Source organism: Lutjanus erythropterus, chromosome 2 (genome assembly GCF_056507025.1).
Source record: "Lutjanus erythropterus isolate fLutEry1 chromosome 2, fLutEry1.hap2, whole genome shotgun sequence".
Lineage (NCBI taxonomy): Eukaryota > Metazoa > Chordata > Actinopteri > Lutjaniformes > Lutjanidae > Lutjanus > Lutjanus erythropterus.
Window position 1 is genome coordinate 6,168,157 of NC_139318.1, and position 26,343 is coordinate 6,194,499.

Consider the following 26,343-nt stretch of genomic DNA (forward strand, 5'->3'; position numbering starts at 1 on the left):
ACCCTGGTTTAGCAATATGTGGGTGAAAAGGATAGCCCAGGACTAAGAATATGCAGTGTGAAAAGCCCTTAAGACCTCACCCAACCCTACTCTGATTGTAATATGAATATAATATGATCATACTAGTCCTATTCGGAAAGTTTGTCAGAGATACTATTAATTTGTCCATTTTCTCATGAAAAAAGTGAACAGTTAGCTTAGCACCAGTGACTGAATGCAACATTCCAGAAGTCCTGTCCTCACAGGTAAAGTTGCAGGGTTCACATGCCCTCATCTCTGAACAAAACTAGACTTAGCAATGGCAAAACAGTTAAGAAGTTACCACATGTCACATAATATGACAACTCTGGAGTTACTGGAAGGCATATTCCCCCTGTGTGGTGAAAGCTAACAGGACCAGTGTCTTTAGTGAACACACACAAATGGAATATATATCAGCTCCCAGTCAGACTCTTGGTAGGACAGCAAGCAAGCCAACCCTGCAGCCAGGTGTTGAACTTACTGGGATTAGTGGTGTTATGTGATTACTGAACTTCAAATTGTAACCACTTAATTACTGAATAGAGTAACCACCTTATTGCAACCACTCAACACTTTCACTGATTGCTATTGGTGACCAATAGCACGCTGACTGACTAAAATAGTTAAATTTTTCACATATACTTTAAAAAAGCAATTTATTGAAGCACAACTGCAAAGGAAAGAAATAGTTTGAGGAGGTGATAAGCCATCCTCCACATTAATAGAATGATAACCCTGTTTTATCATCACTACTTTGGCCCCAGAACAAGTCTTCTCAGTCTTTGTAGCCAAAACGTCTTGTAAAGCTGTCTGCAGCAGCCAATGTCAGTGAGTTACTTTCAAAACTCCAGTAGGATGAAAGGGATTGTGCCAGAACAGAGTACAAGTTGGAGAGTGAGTTTAAAAGCTACAACTGTCAGTGCCCTTCCATGTATTTCAGTTATTGGCATTGATCAGCTGTCCTTTCAACTCCAACAAGAGGTAATTTTCTGAAACCATAATGATTGGATGGATGGATGGATGGATGGATAGATAGATAGATAGATAGAGAAAGAAAGCGACGTCTCACAGGAAAATGTAATAGTTGTGGCTCCAGACAGAATTTTTTTTTTAGCAAAAATGGCTCTTTTGAGACTAGAGGTGGCTGACCCCTTATTTAAAGTAATAGTTCACCCAAAAATGAAATTTCTTTCAGTATCTACTCACCTCTGTGCTGACGTGAGGATTCACACTTTCACATGTGTTTACATGCTACCTGCAAGTGACAGAGAGAGATCTGCTCAGGAATAGTGACTTGATACGCGCAGAGTTGACTTCACAAACTTTCAATCAAAGAAGAAAATGTCAGAGAACTTCGACACAGAAAAGGAACATCATTTCTTTACTGCAGCCGCGGACCACAGAGCAAGAGCAACAGAAACCTGGTGGTGTAGTGAACAAAATCCTTTCCAGATTGAGAAAGGCCCAACTTGTGCTTCAGCCGTGTGCACGCAGCTCCGGTCTGAGAGGCTACAGTTGACATTTAGGCTAAAAACATGGTGTAAATGGCGTCTTTTTGGGTCAAATTTTAATGTCGCGGCTTATGGACACTCGGATTACACCACACAAGCAGTATGGAGAAATTTTGCGTTTGTTTTGTTTGTTCTTTTAAAACTGGTCACCATTCACTTCAACTGTACTGGATTTGGCTGCACCACTGTTTTCCACTGAAGCTCTGGGAGTGTTTTGTGAACTGAAGATCTTCACCCATCCTCACATCAGCACAGGGCTGAGTAGATATCGAGTGAATTTTCATTTTTGGGTGAATCGCTTTAAGTGCATTTTTTTTCCTCTTTTAGAGAAAATATACTGCCCAGTGCTTTTATTACTGACATAATGGCGGTTTCAATAGAAACAGTTCTCTAGCAATTTTGGTTGTTTACAAAACATGCCTCAACGGCCATTAAAATCATGATCCACTGTCCAGTCATCGTATCAAACCTGCCCCATATTGGAATGGTTATGATTGGCCCAACCAGGTCCAGGATGGGTGGAAATCTATCTGAACAAGACGATGGCCTGTAGGGCTGGATATTGGTATTCAATACCTTTAAGGTATTGATTGAAATAAACCAGTGCAGAGTAGTATTGAAACTTTTCCAGTCAAACGATACCTGTATTCAACCCTTTTTGTGTACAGATCAAGAGACACATGACAATTGGTATGGTTTTGTTCACAGCCAATCACCACAAACATTTTAATGCTACATGTGATTGGCCATCTACTGCAGTTACCAACTAATGGTTGCAGCAATTAATTGAATAATAGATACAAGTAATATTAAATGAATCACCAACTATTCTGATAACGGCTGTATTGGTTTGTGTCATTTTCTACAAAAAAAGGTCAAAATCCTCTAATTCCAGTTTCTTAAATGTGATTTCTTTCTGACTTCTTTGCTCCTATAGTACAGTAAACTGAATATCTTTGAGTTGTGGACAAAACAAGACATTTGAGGACGTCATCTTGGGCTTTGAGAAATGCTGATCTTAATTTTTCACCATTTTCTTACATTTTATAGACCAAACAACGAAACTATGAATTGAGAAAATAACCAACAGATTAATCGACTGTGAAAATAATCATTATTTGCAGCCTTGTATCAACTACAGCCTGTGGTTGTGAAGTCAAGCTGGCAGCTCAGTGTGTTGAAATGCCACCAAAATGAAGGTAAAAAGTACTGAATGAAGTACTATGTTAGTGTCTGTATCACTTTAAAGGTACTGTAGACTAATTTTTTGAATGATACCCAGCCTTTGTGGCCAGACTCATCTGCCACCAAATAAACATAGACTTTCAGATTCGTCTGGATCCCAGTCTAGTCTATATGCTTTTCTAAAATTGGCTGTACAGACTTTTATTCACTTAAAACTAGAAATAACACGGAATCCTTATACATACACGTGCAATATTTCATATTCTACATAATATAGTGTTAGTAGAAGTAGTCGTTTAGGTCGTCCTACCCTCTGGGCGTCCAGGGCTCCTGCAGAGAGCCGACTCCTGCTACCCTCCTGATTGTGCTTGTCTCGTTTGGCTGTGATGTATTGCCCAGTGTGTGAAAAGGTTAATTCCATTACCCCGTTTGGTTAAACAACTACAGGTATAATTGACACAGGAACAGAGAGGAAAATGAAAACTAGGCTCAAGACAAGCTGCTATATCCAGCGGCCAGTGGATGCTTCCTCTCTTCACCCAAAGGGACTCACACAAAAGAGAGCAATAGCACTTTAACAGAAATGAAAAATGAGAGAAATCGCTTTTATTGGCTTTTCACACTTTTTGAAGCTGAACTGCATTTTCCTAGTCCCAGCTTTAAGCATGGCAGAAACTGAGCCACATATTGAAACTAAGAAAGGCACTTTGGTTCTTCCACCTTGGACCTTATAAAAATCTTTGAAATTGCAAGTTGAGACTTGTAATGGGAATTGTAATCTGTTTTTAAAAAGTGTCAAGGCATGAAGGTTTCTTATAAGCAGTGCATTGTGAGATGATTAAATTTGGTTGCGGTGGGTTTCTTGAGGTCATGTAATGAAAACCACTTATTGTCAGGCTCATATCATTTAATTGGCTTGGCTGCAGCCCCCTGCCAGTTCATTACAGCGTGCCTGGATCGCGTTTGCCCACACCGCTATCCAAAATTCCTGCCGTTCCCTCTGCAGCTATACTGGGAATTCTCCGCATTTGCTCCGAGTGTGTTTGTGACTCTGCCTGCTCGGCCCAGACTCGAGTCGGGGCAGTGCTGTATTTTGGTTTTTATTGTAGCCCGAAATGGACAGAAAATGGACTGTAGGTAATTTTCACCCAGATGAAGTGTGTTTCCAGATGGAAGGTTAAGGCGCTGGGGAGAAGAGCTTGAACAAGTGCGACGCATAATTCCCTGCAGCCCCATTCATCTGTGATTATTAAAACTTTATACTTGATTGAAAAACTCTGTGGGTCTAGAAAATGTTAATTATACTAATCCTTGCGATGATTGGACTGACAGCTGCTGGAACCCAGTTGATTGTCAGTGAGGCATATTTGCCATTATATACTACTGCAGCTTTTCTACAAGAAGACATTTCATTATTCATCAGGTTTTTTGGGGTTTTTTTTTTTTTGCCTCATTAGGGCTGGATGTATTGATTTGTGAGTTGAAGTAGAAGGCGGAAATGAATCCAATAAAGAACTCAGTGATATTTTTGTCATTGTGGAAGAATGTTTTTGGTGATTTAGCCTTTATCTGCTGGACGTTATTCATATGGAAGTGTAACAAATGTTTCCCTGCCTGGGAAAAGACATATTGAAAGAGACAGTTCACTACCAAATCAGAAATACATATTTCCCCATGGCCTGTAGTGCTATTTATCCATTTAGATTTTTTGGTGTGAGTTACAGAGTTTTGGAGATATCTGCCTTAGAGATGTCTGCTTTTTCTCCAACATTATGGGACTAAATGGCACTCAGCTTGTGGTGCTCAAAGCACCAAAAAAATACATTTGAAAAATTCAAAACCAGTGTCTGTTTTCAAAAATCATTACCTGATTACTCAAGATAATCTGCAGACCTTGTTGTGAGCATTTTCATGTAGGAACTATTTTCTTTCTAGCAGAAAGAAAATAGTTCCAGTAGATGGACAGCTCTTGAAACTGTGTTAACTTTTTTCTAATTAGCAATTGAGCTAGCTTGCTTCCTTGATGAGCGATTGTGGCTGGTAAGTACTAGCATACTCTTGCTAGCTTATTTCAGAATGTTGTGTAATATTTCAAATAAATTGTACATAAATAGTACATAAATACGCCCCAAAAAAACAAAATTCAGAACAAGAGGTGGACAAAAACTGCTAAATACTTTATAATGTACTTTGAATGAAAGACAGGAAGAAGTTCTGGTAGATTGTACTGCAGAAAGACAGTAGTTCTTAGATGAAACTGCTCACAAGTCCAAAGAAAGAGACCCTGCAAGATATTATATTTGCTGTGTTATATAAACTGCTCAACAAAAGAGGCCTGGTTGTGAGTCAGCTGTTGGACAGCTCTTGAAACTGTGTTAACTTTTTGTCTACGTAGCAACTGAGCTAGCTTGTTTCCTTGATGAGCTATTGCGGCAGGTAATACGTTTGCTAACTTATTTCAGAATATCGTGTTATGGTTTAGGTAACCAACTACAATAATAAGGCAATGCTTCCTCCGCCAACTATAGAGTGCTGCAGATATTTTTGTAGTGTAATCCAGATGTAAGCATCTGGTTCCCTCCACAAACAGCCAATCTGATCTTTCCAATGAAAAGAAAGTAGTTCTGGTAGATTCTACTGCAGAAACAAAGAAAACTCTAGCTAGCTATTTCCTGCTGTCCTACTTGTTCTCATAACATGTATGTAATATTTCAAATAAATAGTAAATATATAGATATTTTTAAATAAACATACATAACATAAATACCCCAAAATTCAGAAGAAGTGGTGGGCAAGAACTGCTAAATACTTTGTAATGTACTAAAATATGTATTTTTGATTTGCGGGTGATCTGTCCCTTTAACTTTCAGTAGTAATGACATCAGCCTTCTTTTTATAGCCTCTTCTGCAGTACCCACGTCAGCAAAAAATAAAAGAAGTCAACTAATGCAGCTTTAAGTCGTATATCGGTGTTGGCCTTTACCTTGTTGTGTGTTAATCTCTAGCATTAGTATTCTGTTCCTGTTCAGCTACATTATAACATTCAGAACACATAAACCCAATGACAGCTTACTTAATAGCTGTAATATATACTTATTTTGTTAATATACCATATCAAATATCTCTACAACTCTGTTTAATTTGCTCCCATTATAAAGCATCTGCTCAGGCAACATGGCCTGATCCCTGATTTTCCCTTCAATTAGTCAGGCGTTGTGGGCGTTATCTGTCACATCCCCTGCTTTCATGCTCTCTTACAGTCGCCCTCTTCCGTGCCCCTCCTCTCAGTTTGCACGAAAAGGGTCATGTGATGAGGATCCATCCATTAGGAAGGAGGGCACAGCAGGAATGTTCCTGCTGGTGACACAGTGTTGATTTTTGTGCAGGAGAAGTGGGCCCACGGGGGGCTTTTCCTGTTTAGTCATATAACCTGAAGAGCAGTTATGGTCAATAGAGGAAAAACTGTCCCAGGAATAATTTTCTTTGAGGCTTTTAACCTTTTGCACTGAAAAATGCTGTCTCACCCAAAATAACAAGAATCTCATTTTCATTCTCACTTTTTATATCAGTGCTAGTTTTGGTTTTATTTGTCCAGGTTTAGAGAGCACCAATTCTTCACAAATATGTCTTACCAAAGAAAATCCTCAACACTCTCATCCAGATTTTTTGATGAAAATGTATTCTTTAAGGATTCTGGCACAAAGAAAGTTTAGAAGTTTAAAAAATTAAAGCAAAACAAAACATTTCAGAAATTACATACTTTGTGCCAGAAAACACCCTTGTCTCAGACAAGAATTCACAAATGTAAACAATTTAAAAATGCGTTCAAATTCTGAAACTAACAATTTTAATGAAAAAAAAAATTAAATAAAAATAATGACCCTTTAAAGTTGTATCCCATTCTGATTTTCATCAGCTCTAACCCTAAGTACCCCTGTCTCACTTCATGGTTTAAAAAAGGTGGGAATTCTGCTCAAACGCTGGTAAACGTTTTATTTTTTTGACAAATTCATTAAATAATATTTCTATCAGATGTGTCTCAACCGTAACATTTCAACTCTGTAGTCTTTCTAAATCAAAGCTAAATAAGAATTATGGTTTAAAAATGTGTATTTTGATTAACATTTAGAGACTCTGAGCAATGAGCAAAATGGCTGCTCACTACGACTCTGCTGTGAAATGAAAAACAAAACAAAACATTCTGTCAGTTCTGTAAGATGTCAAGATTTTCCATCTGACAGCACTGACGAATATTTTTAATGAAAATGTTAATCTCTACAAGCTTTAACAGCCAAGAGTTTGATCTTGTAAAATATGTTTTCCAGCATAATTGAAGAGTAAAACTCAAAAACTCCTCAAATGGCTTTGTGCCAATTCTCAAAAGTGATTCGTTTCCACTCTATAACAGTGGATATTTTATACATTTTATATCTGGTGATGAAAACCTTGAAAATTACATGAAAAACAACAATCTGTAGCTCAGGAGGTAGAGCGGTCCAGCCTGCAGCCCCTCCAGTCCACATGTCGAAGTGTCCTTAGGCCTGAACCTCATCTTGCTCCAATGGCTGTTCCATTCCAACAGTTTACTGTGGAACTACTTTCTCCTAAGCAAATAGTCCCTGTGAAAACTGCTCAGCTTCTGTACATGTTTCCATGCACCTGTTTTATGTGCAGTTTTAATTTGTGAATAAAACCAGATTGGAAACAAAAAGTGGAAATATAAAAATATAGAAAAAACAAAGTCCAATGGAAACAGACTTTAATCATGATGTACATGAAGCATGTACTTCAAGTGTCTCTGGACAAAGATAGTTGATTGTTGAGTCTCGACCCGAGTCAACAACCCAAAGCGTCTGTATTTGACAACCTGAGAATGACACTCAACAATCAACCATCTTTCTCCAGAATTGCTTGTAGCAGCTTTCAGTGTCTACTTCACTGAATGGATGAAAAATGGTTGCAGATGTAAACATCACATCTGTGTGGAGTGATGAGGGGACTGTTATGTTACTCACGTAAATGCATGTTTTTCCGTCATTTGAGATTTGACTGGAGTTCATTTATTAAGGTCTTCTGGTTATGCACTGAAGAATTAGCGCCACCAACTGTTTATCTCAAGAAATCCCAACACCTAACATTCACAAAACAGTATTGAATGGAAACACACACACAAACTTCAACACAATTTTTTTTTTACTAGTTTGAGCATTTGGCCAATGGTTTTTGAGGGAATATAGGAGAAAATCAGAGGAACATGTCATATTTGCTCTTTTGTACTGTAACCATCTTCTGTGCATAAACTGCTCAGCAAAAGGCAGAACTGTGAGTCAGCTGTTGTAAGTTCTAGCACTTTTTGTAGTCCAACCCAGATGTTAGCATCAATTTGATGTGTCTAGCGGAAATAAAGTAGTTCTGGTAGATTCTACTGCAGAAAGAATGACAGCTCAAGCTAGCTATTCCCTGCTATTTTGCTTGTTCTCGTAACATTTATGTTATATTTCAAGTTAGCATCTGGCTCCCTCCAAAGTCAGCCAATATGAATTTTCCATTTGATTCTAGACTATCACACAAAATAAATTCTGTGGCAAACAAAGGTTTATGATACTTACATGATCTGTGCAGCAAAATAATCTTCACAAATTAATGCCACTTAGTGTTATTTTTGAAGTATAAATGCTGTTGCAATAAGTAAAAAAGCGATAAGCTGTAAACAAACTACACCACAGTCTTCAGCGTCACCACCAGTGACTAGTGTTTGTCATGATGAGGTATAATGTCTCCAACAACCTCTGTAGTCTCATTTAGCCACTTGATCATTTGCGTATTTACTGATGTATTTTATGTCATAGAACAAATCTCTTGAACTTTAGTTGACCACAGACCTTATTTCAAGCATTTAACCAAAGGCTACTTCAAACAACCCACAGGATTTGGTAAACTAGCTCACTGAAAGATGCAGTGCTATTTGAATTCTTCAATTTACTTTGCTTTGAGAAAAACATTCCATTCACCTTCAAAGTCATGGGGTTGAAGTAGAAACCTTTATATCTCAAAACATCTGTCTGTTTGTCTGGATAGCTCCAGGGGTAGCTGAGAAAATTTGTTTTTGACACTTGAGTTATTCAACCCATTTGAACCCTTACTGACTTTGAAAATGTTAAGTTCTGACAAATAAACCATGACTGATACTGTTTTCCTTTTGCAACATGCATTATCCCTGTCTTGTATCCCTGGTTTGTCCTATATATTATCATCAGTATATTGCACTATTACAGCCACCACTGAGAGTACAACATGAGCCAATCTCTACCAGTATGGATGAATTCATAATTATGCAGCGTCTCTCTTGAGACGACAGCATTCAGTGTGTACAGTAACTAAGTTATGAGCTTGTGGTCTCCTTCCACTCTCAGCATAATGCATGTGGAACTGCTGCCATCATTGCCCGGCACTGATAACCCTAGCTCAGCACTTCAAGTCCTAATGTGGCCTGTTTGGTAACTGGAGGCAAATTCTGGGGAAAGCTCAGCTATCTCACATCCTCAGATGATATCATTAACTGGGTTTTATCAGGCCGCTGATCTTAATCTCTGCAACTGCGCCTGCGACTATCTCATCTTCGCCAGTTGTCAGTCTGTTTAAAGGCGAGTCTCGCGTCCCTCCCCCCTCCTGCTGCTGCTGCCTATAGAGCGTCCAGTCGGAGCTCCTCCCGCTCCAGCCTCATTGTTTACGGTCCGCCATTGATTTTGCTTCCAACAAAGGACAGGTTAATCTTTTTGTCAGTCTCGCACTGACAGCTTATGATTTCCTTTGGGCATGTCGTCTTGTTCTCAATCACTTCTTGCTTACCTTGCACCTTCTGATGCCTCCCCTCCCATCATTCCCGTTAGGCGCCACTCCCCTCGCCATGCACGCTCACGTGTCATCTGAAAACAGTAGTGACCAAGTAGAACATGTGAAGTTCAGAAGTGTCTCATCAAAGAAGCTTTGCACAGGCGGGGTACCACTGTGCCATTAGTGAAGGATTTGTCACGCTTCCGTGGCTTTGTCTGGGAAAACACAGCATGGATGGAGGTGTCACAGCACTACCTCCGCAAGCGTTTGTTTCACCCATCTCTACGGAGTGGAATCCATACAGCTGATAGATCACTCTCATTAGTTGAGTATTGAGCACCGGAGGCCAAAAAGCTGACACTTTCCTGCTGAAGGGAGACTGAGGAAAGACAAGAGCCCTATTAGCTGGATGTGGTGGGTTATGAAAGACAACCTGGGTATAATGAAGGAGTCTGTCAAAGCTATTAAGGCTGACTGGTTACACTCTCAGACGGTCCAACAGGAGCTAAATTGAAGAGAGAAGTCCCCCTCGTTTTCTCGACTGAATTTAACAGACGTCACAGGCAGTTTGCCCTCCATGTGTTTCAGTGGTCCCCGTTCAAGGGTGGAATTTTCCACCTCCATCTTTCCAGTGAATTGAAAGGATCTGTCCGGTTGTGTGACCGCTGGGCTCTGACATGACATTCTTCAGGAACTGTGGTGACCCACAGTCATGCTGGCATCTGTCATTACAAACACGCCTGGCTGCACATCTGACCAAGGTTAAAGAACCAAATAGGTCATTTTACTCCATTCGGCTTGTAATTTCCAGTGGCCGGTTGCATAAAAGCAGTTAGGCTAAGGTTTCCCTTAAATTTTCATCTAAAGATGCCTCAGAAAAAAATGAGTTGCATAAAATCACCTTAAGGGTGATTTAAGGGAAATCCTTTAATGTCTTAAGTATTTGCCCTTAGCTACTTAAGTATTGTTACGCTGGAACACTTTCTGAAAATTTGCATTAAGGAACAGTTTACTGAATCATCCCGATCCCTTAGTTCCCAACTTGACACATTTTTATAAACATTACGCATCTTACTACAATATGCAGAAGAAAATAATAATCAAACAGAATTTATGACTTCATCTAAAAAGACTGTTTTCAGGTGGTACTGGCAAAAAGGGAAATTTTCATTGCCAAAATGGAACACCTTTTATTTTGGTATAGCCTAAAAAAATCTGAGAAATGAAAGAAAATAAGTAATTTCAGCATCTTAATGTCTTCAAATAACCATAATGAAAATGTAACAACACAGCTGAGATACTTGTGTGAAACATTTAAAGCCCACATTTTCTTCTGAATTTTGGTGTTTTAGGGTATTTATGTATTGTATTTGCATTAATTTACTTTATTTATATGTATTTAAAAATCTTTACGAATTTAATATTTATTTAAAATATTACCTACACGTTATGAGAACAAGTAAAGCAGCGGGGAGCTTTTATTTTTTTTTTGCCACAGAATCTTCTGGGACTACTTTAGAATTTATTGGAAATACTTTTTTCCAAGAAGAAAGAAAGTAGTTCTTACATAAAACTGCTCCTGTGGATTATCTTGACTATCTGTGTCATGATTTTTGGAAAGAGACACTGGTTTTGAATTTTTCAAATGTGTTTTTTTGGTGATTGGAGCATCCAGGACATTGGAGAGAAGTCAGACATCTTGGCCGATATTTCCAAAACTCTGCAACTCACACCAAAATACATCTAGAAGGATAAATAGCACTACAGGCCAGGGGAAAAATATGTCTTTTTGATTTCTGGGGTGAACTGTCCATTTAAGTTTGGAACTTAAGGTGGTTTATGCACCTGGGCACTGTGTTTTATGCTGAGATTTTGTGTGCCAGTTTCCCACAAAATCAGCTGCACTGAGACAAAAATGCAGAAAAAAGGCATCTGCCAACTCTTTTGATTTTCATATCAATCCTCTCAGATAGATTAGGATTAGAGGAAAACGTGGAGCTGAGGGAAACAGGTTCCCCACAATGTTTTGGTTTGATGCAGGTTAAAACTGCTCAAAGGTATCACAGACGTATTTTGACAGTGCCAAGGAACAGCTCGAGTAAACCTCGTGCATAATTTAGACTGCGTGTAAATGAGTTAAGCAGTAGGTATGAAGCACGTGTGTGTGTGTGTGTGCAGGAATTTGCATGTTGGATTTTGTGATGGTCTGCCTCTGATGGGCGGCTTTTCTGTCTGTTGGCCGCTGAGATTTAACTGTCCTAGACCTGCTGGTCTGGAAAAGCAAAGAAGGCAGTTTCACTAGTTTAATTGGCAGCTTAGCTTTGCAATGAACTGCCTTCAGTTATGTATGAGACAGTTATTTAGCCAAATGTAATTTCGTGCTGTCGTTGCAGTTTCATGACTCATTTTGACCTGCTCAGAAGTGCAGCATCATGATTTTCACTTTCCGTATGTAACTGGACTTAGGTTCCTATCATCAGGGTGAAAATATGCTGGCTAGGAAACAGATGCAACCTTTTTTTTAAGTAGGTCAGTGTTCCATTTTTAGTTCCCTACCTCTCCTGATCGATGCCTTTGTCATTTACAGATCTGAAAGCGAAAGTTCGAGAGGTGTCAGGTATGTGCCCAAATTTCCTCCGCATACATCCTCATTATTCCTCCTGTAAACACTCCTTTGAGTCACGTGTCATCTAACAAAACCTCATCGGCTTTCTCTGAACTGTTCTGGACTTTCGCCGCGTCGCACTCTCACCTGTCAGTTCCACCCTATCCAGATAAGATAACTGCTTTCCTCCAGGAGTAGCGAGATCCTACAGTGCTTCCTGCGGTGTCTTCCCTCTGATTCTCATCTTTGCTTGATAAATTCTTCCTCCAGGGCTGTCAACCTTTTGTCTTGTTTTGTAGTCACAATACACTGACTTTGCACAATCATGGGTACATATCTCCTCTTCTTATACTATATGACTTAAATTATGGGAGGCAGGCATGATAAGCTGAGGCAGGGCTGTATGGAGAATCATTAAAGCTTAAAATTGTCTGTTTCACACCATTATCTGCCACCATTTTTTTAAGATATGCACTACAGCTAAATGTATGCACACATCCTAACAGCCACATGTTATTGAACATCTCATTTCAAAACCATGGATATTGCTCCCATTCAGCCACAAGACCATTAGTGAGGTTAGCCACTAATGTTGTGGGTGATGAGGCCTGGCTTACTGTCAGTGTCCCATTTCCTCCCAGTGGTGTTGGACAGGGTTGAGGTCAGGGCTCTGTGCAGGCCAGTCAACTTCTCCTGAATCAAATTGGGGGGAAACCCTTTCTTTATGGACCTGGCCTTTTACATGGGGGAATAGGTGTTTTGGAACAGGAAATGGCAAAAAACAAACTGTTCCCACAAAGTTGGAAGTACATTGTTGTCTAAAATGTCACAGTTTGCTTTGGCATTAAGATTTCTCTGAAATGGAACAAGATGCCTTGCTTAAACCGTGAAAAACATCCTCTGACCATTAGTACACAAAATTATGTGGACACCTTTGTTGTGTGAATGGATGTATGGACAGCTGGATGTATGGATGGTCCACTTTATATCCATACATGTATGAATCATGTATGAATGTATACACACGTGGACAAATGGAAGCCTTGAATTTGTGACAAAGAAGGTTTTCATGTATATATAACAGTATCATCTGCATATCATTTAAAAACAATCGGAAAAAAATAACAGATCATTAATAAAAACAGAAGAGGTCCTAAACTAGTACCTTGAGGCACACCTTTTCTGCTGCGTTAAAAATCTGATTTATTCCCTAATGCAACAACACATTACATTTTTTTTTGGAGATACAAATTTACCCAACACAGTGTGTATTGGACAAGGCCAGCATCCATATATGTGCTATGTAGGAATGTACATAAGTATGGACAGAGGGAAGATTTGAATTTGTGATCAGGAAGGTTTTCATGTATATGTAACAGCATCATTAGCAACAATCAGAGAAAATGAACAGGGAATCATTAATGAAAACAGAAGTGGATCTAAACTAGACCCCTGAGGCACACCTTTTTCCTGAGTTGAAAAATCTGATTCATTCCCTTGTACAACACCGTGCACACAGGAGTATGGACAAATGGAAGCCTTGAATTTGTGATAGGGAAGGATTTCATGTACATTTAACACAATCATCTGTGTATAGTTTAGCAACAATCTGGAAAAAAAAGCAAAAAAAAAAAAAAAAAAAAAACAGAGGCCGACCTAAACTAGAACCTTGAGGCACACATTTTGGCTGAGTTGAAAACTTGGATTTATTCCCTTGTACAAGATACTGACTTTTGTTGAAGATCCAAATTTATCCAAAACAATGTATGTTGGACAAGGCCAGCAGCATCCACCATAGAGCATTTTACAGTTCATAAACAATGAGAAAGCTGTGTGTGCATTTTGGCAACAGAAGTACGGCAGGACACAACAGCTTGTCAATGGGCCACTGCAAACATGAGCAGTTGTGATCGGTAAAATGTTTAATTAAACCTGAACAGCTTGATAACTTGTCTGGACGACTAGGAGAGAATGCTACTTCTGTTGCCAAAATGCACACGCAGCTTTTCAATGACGTTGGCTGTAAAAGGATCCATACATCCATACTAGTATGGATCATGTATGAATGTACTGAAGTATGGACAGATGGAAGCCTTCAATTTGGGATAGGAAAGGTTTTCATGTATATGTAACTAGGGGTGTCCCGATCTGATATTGATATCGGATATCGGTCTGATATCAGACAAAAAACGAGTATCGGATTTTATTGGACTGCATCTAAAATCTCTGATATAAGCGCTCCGATAAGCAGTCCATTTTCCACTCCAGCACTTCTATCCATAGGTGACTCTGGTTGCTGACTATTGTTCTCTGTTTGAGTAACATCACTTGATCAAGCCTTTTCTAACATTCCACACTACAAAATAAGTAATAAAAGTATGTATGATTCGTGCTGATATCGTATCGGAAGTATCAGCCAATACTCAAGGCTGCAATATCAGTATCGTATCGGAAGTGAAAAAGTTGTATCGGGACATCCCTATATGTAACAGTATCGTCTGCATATAATTGATCGACAATCTGAAAAAAATGAACAGGAGATCATTAATAAAAACAAGAAAACAGAAGTGGTCCTAAACTAGAACCGTGAGGCACACCTTGTTGCTGAGTTTAAAAATCAGATTTATTCCCTTGTACAACAACACAGCATTTTTTGCCAAATTTTCTGACGTATCCAAAACGGTGCCTGTTGTGCAAGGCCAGCAGCATGTAGCTTAAAAGAAAATAATGATCCACTAGATCAAAGGCTTTAGTGAGATCAATAATATTGCTCCTGTGAGATTACCACTATTAGATATAGTGGTAAATTCTCCACTGGACACAGACAGACAGACAGATAGAGAGAGTCTTGGAGAGTGGAAAACATGCTTTTATTGTTATTTGGACATGAATGCAGCCTTGCCTCGTCTTGTCTCTTTCCTCACCTCTTGTCTCCTCTCCTCCCCTGTGTCTTTCCATGAGCGCTTCAAGCCATAAGTGCAACACAATCTGCCAGTATCTAGTATGCCTCAAGTAAAAGTTAAATACTAAAGCTAACTGTTCTGAGGGAGAGCACATTGTCCACTAATTGTAAGATCGGTGGTTTGATCCCTGGCTCATGTCTGCAAGTGTCCTTAGGCAAGATACTGAACCCAAAATCGCTCCCAAAGGCTCTGCCATCAGTGTGTGAGTGTGTGAATGAATTAGAAACTCCTCCTGATGAGCAGGTTGGCACATTGCGTGGCGGCTCCTGCCATCAGTCTGTGAATGGGGTGAATGTTGGCATGTAGTGTAAGGCACTTCAAGTAGTTGGAAGACTAAAAAAGCACCTAAATGCAGCCATTTACCATTGTTACTTTGAAACGCTGCTGTCACTGCTCAAGAAAAAGTAAATTATTATAAAATATCAATGCCTAATTTTTTGCCTTGCACACTAATCAACAGGAGCCACTAAGCAGCACTGATAAAGCATCAGAAGGGGTGTACATACTGTCATGACACTTGTCATGGACATGAAGGAGTCTTCATGAATGTTTATGACTGTTGCTATTGTCATTTGGTCAATTATGGCATTTTTATTGCAAAGTTGACATTGCTTGAGATGTCTTTGTTACGACAACTTGACATTTACCAAAGGTTGCTACTTTGACAAAAGGGAATAGACTATAGAAGTTGATTTCTCACTGGGTTTGCTCCTTGTACCCGGAGCTGAATCAGCCAATTAGGCAGCTAGCTCCACAGCTAACCAAGCTAACTAGCTAGTGACAGCTACAGATAACAGCAGACAGCTGTTAGCCTGCTTTAGCAACAAATAAACTAGCTAACTGCTGTCTGCCTATCAGGTTACTGTAAGCTAAATATCCTTGGTACTGTACTCTGTCTTCATAGCGTCTTTATGAATTTATGAATAGTCCAAATAATAGCTACGACTTAAGATGAAGTCCAGGAAATTATTCATGTGACTGTTAAGGGTATTTGGGAGTGTAATAAAATTTAATGACATCTTTATGACAAGTTGAAAATGCAGCACTTTATTTAAGTTCAAGGAAAATATTCATGGCACACTTACACAAGTCTAGTGTCAAAACCAACCACATATGACACGATACATCAGACCAGTACATGCGGGTACTTCACCCAAACTTCAGGCCACGCCCCTTTTGGCGATAGAAAACTGAGGATCCCATTGACAACAATGCAGTTTTACATGGTATTGGATTACAGTTTTCACAAGTTTGTATATGTTGTAATTCATGACAAGTTAATCAAACCTTTGTTTTATAGACATGTCTAAAAATTAATCTGTGACCTTGCCTGAACATGAGCATTTGAAATATCTTAATAAATTAAGGTTTACTGGTCAGCTATCATGATCCTTCAGTCTTCTCCCTTTCAAAGTGGATCAATGAACCACACAGTGATCACAGACTGCTAATATTGAATTACCAGGTATCATTAGGCTTGATGTTGTCTGTAAATAACAAATCCTGTCAATAAACAACTGCTGCTCTAATCCAGACTGAGATTTAGTCAGAGACGACAGTCTGACGCTGCTGCACTGTAACATTATGGCTGAACTCCAGCAGCCTCACACTCAAACAAATTTTAGCTATTTTTCAGTAATAAAAATGATGGTTCTCTGGAGGTTCATGCATTCTTACTGCTCTCTTTTTGGGATCATTTCCTTTCCAGGAAGGATGGGGAACCAGACTGTGATGGATTTCTATATTTATTTGTTTTCCAAACTGCTACACAGCAGCTTTTTGGCAATTTCCTGTCTCTCCCATTATATGAAATTGAGTTTTCTGATCTATTATGTGATGTTCACACATGAAGCCAAATAGTTTCTTTAAGGCTGATTTAATTTAGTTTATTTCATTTATATAAGGACAGTGTGCAAAGACATCAATCATTTACGAGAAATGCAAACATGGTTGCATCAGATTTAACAAGATGCTAATTTCCTTTTGTAGTCATAACAAGTAGATGCAATAAATAAAATTTAATGTGCAAAACAGACTGCAGTAAATACAGGTGCCTTACATAATAAAAGCAGTAGGTACACACTGCACAGTACAAAATGCAGTATGAAATACACAATAACTACCTTATAAAGTTACCAGTGCAGATACATAATAAAAACAGTAAGTGCACACTGCGTGGTCAAAATATAATATGGAATATGAAATATACAATTATGACATTTTTTCAGTAACTGAGTTACCAATGCCTCTGCCTTACACAATAAAAATAGTAAGTACAGGCTGCACAATACAAATTACCATAAGAAACATGCAATAACTACATTATACATGGCAAATTTACGAGCTCATGTACCCAGAAGGGGACCATATAACATCTATGTACCCACTTGATAATGTCAAGTTGTCATAACTATGTCATCTCAAACAAAACATTAAAAATGACATAAGTGACCGAATGACACTTAATGAAAACAGTCATAAACAGTAAACCAATGCAGCCATATATATTAGCCACAGAAATCTCAGTTCTTCCAGGAGCTTTCCAGAGTAAAGGGGGTCAATTGGTTGACCTCAGAAAAGTCCACGGTCCTTAAAAGAACGCTTGTAGGCACTGGGTAATTCTAGGATCTCTCCAAGGTGGTCAAGGACTCACTTAAATTTAAAAAAAGTTTTTTTCACAAGCTGCAGGGCTGAAGAAAAGTGCTTGCTGGAACCAGCTGTGTTTTTTTCAGGAATTTCATATGATGGAGAGGTTACCTAAGTTCTTTGAGCCCCCAACTGACCTCGTCTAAGTCCCGCCAACCTTTTGCTTTGTGCTCCAATAACGATTTTGATGATCAAATATTCATTCGTTTTGTAAAGCTGCAAATATTCTCTGGTTCAAGCTTTTCAAGTGTGAGGACATGCTTTGGGTCTTTGATTTTTGGACTGCTGGTCAGACAAAAGAAGTCTTGGTCTTGTTTTGGTTGATGTCAAGTTGTCGTGAAAAATAACTTGACTGAATGACACTTAATGAAAACAGCCATAAACATTCATAAGGACTCCCTTATGTTCATAACAGGTGTCATGACATGATTATGATAATGTAATGACTTAGACACACTCCTTCACATAAAGTGTATAACTAAGTATAGCTATAATGAATAGACATTTATCATAAAGAAAGAAGGCAGGTTTATTCACAAGGACACAAGAGACTAAGAGATAAGAGAATGATAATTACACAGCTGGTAGTTAAGATAAGTAGTAGGCTGACAGTTCTTAAGACAGATCTGAAGTCTGGATTTAAAGGTGGAAACAGATAATGTCACGGGCATGAAGCTTTTTCTACCCTTTTCTTCTAAGTTTCCTCTGAGATGAATGTGCAGAATGACAAAGAGCTCCGTTCCTCCGAGCACAGAGTACAGGAACACTAATATGAGTGTACAGAAAGCGCCGTGTCCTGTATTCAGGCCGTGTCTGCAGCTAATGTGGCTGCCAATTACATGCATCTGTGGTAAATGCATAGAATTTCCACCTCGCTTCAGCTTGCCAAAAAAGCAGATTGTATAGCCGTATCTTACCAGTCAGATCCAGAATAATGTTCCCCCTGAATCTCCTGTGCCCTCTGGTTAGATGTGCAGTATTTCTGGGCAGTTTGCTTTTATATCGAGATGAAAAATGCACTGCATTAGACTTTGTTGTGAATGTGGGTAAATGCATCTGTGACCATTTCCGGAGGTATTTTACATAATCGACTCCTTAATGCATCTTGGGTGCATTTACACCTGGGTTTGATGTGTTTTTGCTTTGTGTGATTACAATCCAATCACCCAGGTGCGAATGCAAGGTGGAGCGGAAGTCTTCGTAATGGATGTGAAGGCTGAATCTCCGCAAAAAACATCTTTTTTTTTTTTTTTAGATTCTTAGGACAGTCTGTCAAACCCTGCATCAGCTGACACGATGAAGTGCGTGTTCGCTCTGAGTGTTTCTGACCACCTCGTGTGGCAGGGACGCTGCACGGTGTCCTGAGACAAAGTGAGATGTCGGAGAAGAGATGAATTGAAGGCCCGTCCCTCTGAGACACCGGAGTTAGACACTGTGGACACCTTGTTCTTTACAAGTCAATCACCGGGCAGCGCAACACTTTTATCACAGTGATAGATGCTTCAGCTGGACAGGCCTGTGGTGGTGTGTGGCTGCAGGACTGATGGCAGATAGAAGGTGATAAACGGAAAGCTGGAAATACACCAACATACCAGCAACATAGGAATATTCTAATATGACATTTGTTGAGTTTGAGTGCATACTCATGTATTCACTGGTGGAATCTAGTTTATATAATTTAGTGCAATGTGATTTTGAGCTGAAAGTGGCTCTGCGGGCGCAACTGTGACAGAGATTGTCAAAAAGAGCAAAATGATCTCACAGGCCTTGCTGAAGGAAGAAGTTCCTCAGCAGTGTAACAGCTGTGTTGTCCATGAACGCACTAAAAGAGTGGCGTTCACTGAACATGCACATATTTTTGGTGAATGTTGTGCGGATCAGTTTGCAATCAATGAACGTGAACCTGGGCGACGTTCACTCCTAGGCCTGGACGATCGAGCTGAAAAACCTATCATGATAGCGAAGTTTCTTATTGATAATTATCGATCATGTCAGTTGTGACTGACTACATGTTGTGTCTTCCAACTGGCTAAGGTGATAAAATGCATAAAAATTACAATATTTTTGACCAGATCCCTTGATATTGCAACAAAATTGGTGCTCTCACAAAATAGTAACCCGATGAGATTTTTTGATAATTACTGACCACCAAGTGGCTGAAGGCAAATAATAGAACAGCTAGAACAGTCTCGCAAGTTCAGAAATTTACATCACTTTATTGTAATGCAGCCTTTAAAAACCAGAAAAAGACAACACGTGTGCCAATATCATGGTATAACTATATCCAAAATCTATCAATAATATCTAGTGTTATGTCATTATATGATATTATATTGATATATTGTCCAGGCCTATTCACTCCTGAGAGAGATAATGGTGCTCACATCGTCAGCTGATGTAAACAGAAGTATGATCCCAGCAGAAACAGAGTAAGTGTCAGAAATATTGTGGTGTTGAGTGAAAAACTTGATTTAGTGTTTTGCTAAATTTGGTACAACCATGATTTCATTTCCTGTAAATGATCAATGTCATTGCACACTGTCCTTTTATAAATCAAATAAACTAAACTAAACTAATTTCCATCTACACAAAGTCTCTACACAAAACAAGTAGACGCAACAAACTAGAATTCAACGGACAATACGGACTACAGTACATCCAAGAGCCTACCCTAACAGAAGCAATAAGAACACACTGTACAGTAGAAAATACAATATGAAATACGCAATAACTACCTTATAAAGTGACCAGGTTACCAGTGCAGGTGCCTCACGTTAAACAGTAACAGTAAGTGCACGTTGCACGGTCAGAATACAATATTAAATGCAAATGGTTGACCATGTAGCAAGAAGTGTATGAACTACACTGCAGAATCTGTACCAAATGAAGATGTTTTTTTTAAGTCTGTAGAATCTGATTCGTAGGACATCTCTGCCTCGTGACATCCAATAATTTAAGTTTTTTGACAGACACTTTGCCTTTAACTTTAAATATTGCACCTCCTGCAAGTTGAAAATTACACAAAGGTATATTGTAGTTTCAACAGAATTTTGATTAATTCTGCAGCTCTACTGCTGAAGTGTGAAACATTCTCAAAATGTTATAAATTGTTGTTAATAACTAAAGATATAAATAATCCTGGCCAGTCAATATTCATGTTTTAATTTTTAACAAAAACATGACCATTGCACACCATTTCATAAAATGTCAAGACTCCAGTCTCCCTGGTAGACTGAAGAAATGAACATGAACTAGTTCATTTTTGGGACTGTGAATTCATTTCAAAATTCTAAATGATGAACTATCTGCATGAACTAGTTCATTGTAATCTGTGTGAACTGAACTTTGAGGAGCTCTTTTCTAAGTGTGAACTTGCACAGCACTGTCTAACAAATGTAGAAGTCACTGCTGGGGGTCCACTGTGAGCATGTTAGCATTTAGCATTTTGCCAAACCCAGCATGCATCTGTTGCTCATGCATAATCTTGGGCGTGTTTGATTTGTGTCACTTCCCGTGCTCGCCAGGTGGTGCATTAAATCACTGAATGATTAAGGTCGATGCAACCTTTTTTAACCATGCAAAGGTTCAAAACTTCTGACATCATCCTTAATTTTAGTGCATTATTGTGACTTGCTGGGGGCTACTATCATATGTTGCAATGATTTGCAAAAATAAATTGTTTAGGTGGACGTTCTCTCACAAAATGATGTTGTTACATATCCTCACACATTTTTTAAGTGGGTGTACAGAAATCATGAAGCTTTCTTAGTGCGTATATGACACATACCTGTGCATCATGTAGGCTTCAGCTATGGAAATATTTGTTTTTAAAGTTGTTTTTAATTTAGTGTATTGTTTAGTGTATTTTATTGGTATTCCAGTCTGTCATTATTCTCATTACTAATTAATCTGTCAGTTACTGGTGAAGAATTGTATAAAACACCTGGTTCTCAGAGTTGATATCTGTCTTCAAATTGCGTCATTTGTCTGACCAAGAGTCCAAAGATGTTACGTTTACAATAATATAAAGAAGAATAAAACAGAATATGCTCACACTTGAAAAGTTGGAACCTCGACCTGCATGATAGGAGGAAAATCTACAATGTAAATGCAATCACCAGAAATAAAAAGCTAACATTAGGCTAATGTGCAGCATAGCCCCTCGTTAACAAGTGCCTTTTTTAAAACATCTAAAAGCCTCATGAGTGGGGGATTTACTGAAGTATTTTATGTTGTGGAAAAAAATGTGACAATTTGTTAACCACAGACCTAATTTCATTCAAATACCAAAAATCCCATTGACTTCTCAATGAGGGAAAAAGAACTGCTACTCATTTCTGGGTTTTAGGACTCATTCCTGCAGCACTGAGTGATCTGAGGGGAACTGACAGCGAGCTTGAGTTTCATCTGATTGGCTAAATGGTGTGAATGTTTGGCCCATGTATCCATCTGATAGGTCAAATGTTGCATGCATGCAAGTAAATTATTTGTCTTAGTCATGGTGTTTCAGGCAGTCATTTGTAGCTTGTACTTAGCTTATATCTCAGCAAACATTGGTCAGAGGGTGAAATACAACACATGTATCTACATGACAGATGTGGAAGTGTAGGGACACCAGGGTCACCCAGCCAGACCAGCTAGACCAGGGGTGCCCACACTTTTTCGGCTTGCGAGTTACTTTAAAATGACCAAGTCAAAATGATCTACCTACATTAAAAATGAGGAGGCAGACTCACAGCCCAGTCCACCCACCCCAAAAATGATCAAGACAGCAGCAGCACCCCCAGATTGTGACCCCCGGGACCGGGACATCAGCTGTGCACCTGCAACTCAAGCTAACGTCCCAGGTCAAAATGCTAGTATTTCATAGGCACCGCATCAAACAAGTAGCTTCACTTTTCCGGGAAGGTCATTTGGTAAAGAAACGTTTTGTCGGTCATTCAGTGCGAGCTGGTTTAGCAAATGGAGATGGCTCCATTATATTGAGGACGGCGATCGCGTTGTTTGTTTCATGTTCATGGAGATGTTTTGGACAGTCTGGACATTGGCAGCCTAATGAGGAGCTTCATCAGCGCCAACCCGGAGAGGAAAGCCACATTTGGAGTTGTGTGACGCCGGTCAGACACTTTTCTTTTCTAATGCTGCCGCCGCGCAGCACACGGCGCCTTTACACACAGAGTTCAGCACCACAGTGACATGGACAGCAGCCGTGACAAATTGTTTATGGTTGACAAGGTGATCAGCACCATGGACAGTTATACAGACAGATTTTTGCAGTCTTAATTACTGTGCGGGTATTTTTTAATCATTATTATGAATGCAGGGAGTTGCGAGTGCAGCGCAGAGCTTTTTTTTTCTCAGCCCCCCCCTGCTGAGAATATGTTCCCGCGGCTATGTCTCACACTGGCTGCCCTGTACGTCAGTCAAGTGGTAAATGCCATACTGGGGATGGATGATAGGCTAACATCTAATTTTCTTGTTGAATGGCATGCGATCTACCCGCACTACCTTTGCGATCGACCAGTCGATCGCGATCGACGTATTGGGCACCCCTGAGCTAGACCATGATAGCCGGTATAAGAGCTAAGCTGAGACAACAGAGTGAGATGCATCGTCGTCACCCCCCTTTGATTCTGCATCAGCCCACATCCTCCTTCTCAAACCCCCACAGAACAAATGCAGGTGCAGTGGGATCTAACAAGTTTGTTACTGCAGCTAGTAAGTTCGTGTTAGTTAGCCAGACATGCTAACGTTCACAGCGTTCACAGAGTATCGCTCTTCTTAGAGACCCATGCTAACGCCGCCTCAACATTTAGAGAAAAGTAATGCTTGACAGGGTTGCGGTGCTCTAGTTGGAGGTGGAGCTTAGCAAAAGTTCAATTATACACCACATCTGTCTGTGCATAAATGTGTACTTATTTGAACTTTTTTATTATTTTATCATTTAAAATGGTAATCACCAAAAACATTTTTTGTAATGTAAGGAGTGCTGCGGCTAACTATTTTCTGCTTTCCTTTGAATGCAGTCTTTCTTGAAATACAGTGAATGTAAGCGGTCATCCAGAGGTATTTGTGAGATCACAGTCACTCAGCAGAGACTTAAGGCCTTGTGCAGAGAGCATAATTCAGTGAAGACACAGGCACAGTGAAAGAAGATTTTATCAGCCTATGAAATGGGAAAGAATTACAGGATTGAATTGTTGACAGAGTAAAGCCTCCCTCTCTTTATCGGGTCAAGGATAAACTCTCATGAGCTTATGCTTTGGAAGGATATTGCAGCTGTGTAACAGCCTTCAGTGCAATAACAGACAGAACTTCATAGTGCTGGAGAAATGGAATTACCTCAGCTCGAAACAGTAGCCCCACTTCAGCGGCGGATGGTGCGGGATATGGAGGAGGGCGGAGGCTCGGCATGTGGTAGCTTATGGTAATCGCCAGCAGCTCCAGAGAGATGACTATTAGCTGTAGTGTTCCACTTCACGTCTGCACCGCTGACCCCTGTGTGAGACACCCACACTCAATTGTGTCAGCAATGTCTTACTGAGAGCTCCTGGATGAGACCATTTTTATTGTAGTGGTGTTTTGATGAAACTGTAGGACAGCATACTGATGACTCTGGAGTGGAGGTTCAAACTCAGTGTGCAGTAACTCACTCCGCTGACAGCAAAATGACTTTTTTGTCCATTGGCCACAGAAGTTAGCAAATTGCAAAATTCACTGGCCGCTCTGACAGTTTTACCAGACTGACACAGCGGTGGCACTGCAGGCGTCCTGCCAAAGGGTGAACAAATGTACAAGCTGCAGTCAAATATTTACCAGCAGGTGGGTTGTAGTAATTTTCCACCGCGTTTCGCGACTCTGTTAGCAAATTAGCTGCACAAAGCAATAAATACACTTAATCATTGGTTTTTTGTTTTTCTTTTTTTTTTTCCTGATCTAGCAGCTGGGAAGTAAGTTGACATTTCAGTCAGAGCGATTTCCATCAAAGAATGAAACATGTAAAGTAAATATTTATGCAGCTACAGTTGATGTAAAAAGCTCTGCTCTTTTAGAGACAGTAGCAACAAGGATTCTGCTGGAAGAAATTATAAACATACACATTAACATTAAATCTAAGTAGAGCTGCAACGATTAATCAATTATTAATTGATTATTAATCAATTATTAAATTAACCACTAGGGATGTCCCGATCCGATCACGTGATCGGAAATCAGGGCAGATCACGTGATTTTCAAATGATCTGAATGAGGTGGAAATTATCGGATTTAACCTTACAAAACAACAAGCATGGCCATGTTCACGTTTTAAATTCATCCTGAGGTACAAAGAGATTGTCAAATGGAATGACAATGGCTTAGTTTTAATTTTAATAAGTTCCACAACATCAATATTCATTGTTGCACAGACGGAAACAACACTGTAAACGTCACAATTTACAGAATTCATACAACATAATAGTAGTGAGCTGGTAGTTAGTAGGCTAACGCAGGGCAAACGTGTCACCTCAGGACAGTGAAAATGTCTGCAGTTTGGAGGTATTTTAAACTGGACAGCAAAGGCAGTTCAACAGCCACTTGTAATGTGTGCAAATTGGCCATTTTGTGTGGTGGAAATGTGGATGTGTTCTCTTTTTTCTTCTTATTAATGCTTTGCTGAAGTATTGGATCGGGACTCGGTATCGGCAGATACTCAAATTCAAATGACTTGGACTCAGGGGCAAAAAAAAATGATCGGGACATCCCTATTAATCACCAAAATCCAAATTATGATTGCAGCTTCTTAAATGTGAATATTTTCTGGTATCTTTGACAGTAAACTGAATGTCTTTGGAGTTGTGAGTAAAACAAGACATTTGAGGACGTTATCTTGGACTTGGGGAAACACTGATCAACATTTTTCACCCTTTAAGCTAAAACCAGTTGGCCATTCCTATGTGCTGGGGCACAACAGAATATGTTGGATTATTTAACTCTGCCAAAAGGTGTGCCCCAAGGTTGTAGTTTAGGGCCACTTGCTAGCTATGTAGGGAGGTGACATCCCATTCTTAATCCTGTCTGCAAAACTCTGACTGGTCAACTGTTTCTCCAAATGGAGGAAACCACCGTCAATGAGGACAGAAGCCCAGATCTAAATATTTGGGATGTGGGAGGTGTGAGAGGCCTTGACCCAGGCGAAATGATACCAATCAGCTAATGGAAGCAGTGTTCTGCTTGAACTAATCAAGTACTGAAATCAATAAACAAGTGTTGATCAATAACCATTGACAGTCTTACTTTCAAGACATTTCCAATTGATGGAAATCACAGATTGCCTAATGTCACTGTCAATCAACGTCACTTCTGCATAAGTAGCGTCATGTTCCGAGCGACACTGGCTCTCTTCATTCATTTCAATGTGACCACTGCGATGATGAGGAGGGCTCTGGCAAAGCATATAGGCCAAAACATTTAACCTGGCTCAATACTTTCCATAATTCTTTTATAGGGTGCAAGGTCTGGCTGCATTTGTCCATCAAATATGTCCAAGGTCTTATTCCTGCGAGATTAGTTTGTATCAGGAGTGGCATAATTCTGCTGT

General features: G+C 39.5%; 1 protein-coding gene across 4 annotated transcripts in view; it reads left to right on the plus strand.

The window, feature by feature from the left end:
- The window catches only part of iqsec1b (IQ motif and Sec7 domain ArfGEF 1b), a 332,046-nt gene that overhangs the window by 59,582 nt on the left and 246,121 nt on the right, over positions 1 to 26,343 (plus strand). For 2 of the 4 annotated variants that reach the window (XM_084726876.1, XM_084726926.1), the window contains exon 2: positions 12,139 to 12,168. The exons of the other annotated variants lie outside the window; for them this stretch is intronic. In XM_084726876.1, the coding sequence (XP_084583002.1) occupies positions 12,139 to 12,168 (30 nt within the window). The remainder of the gene's footprint in view (positions 1 to 12,138; positions 12,169 to 26,343) is intronic. 4 annotated transcript variants of the gene reach the window in all.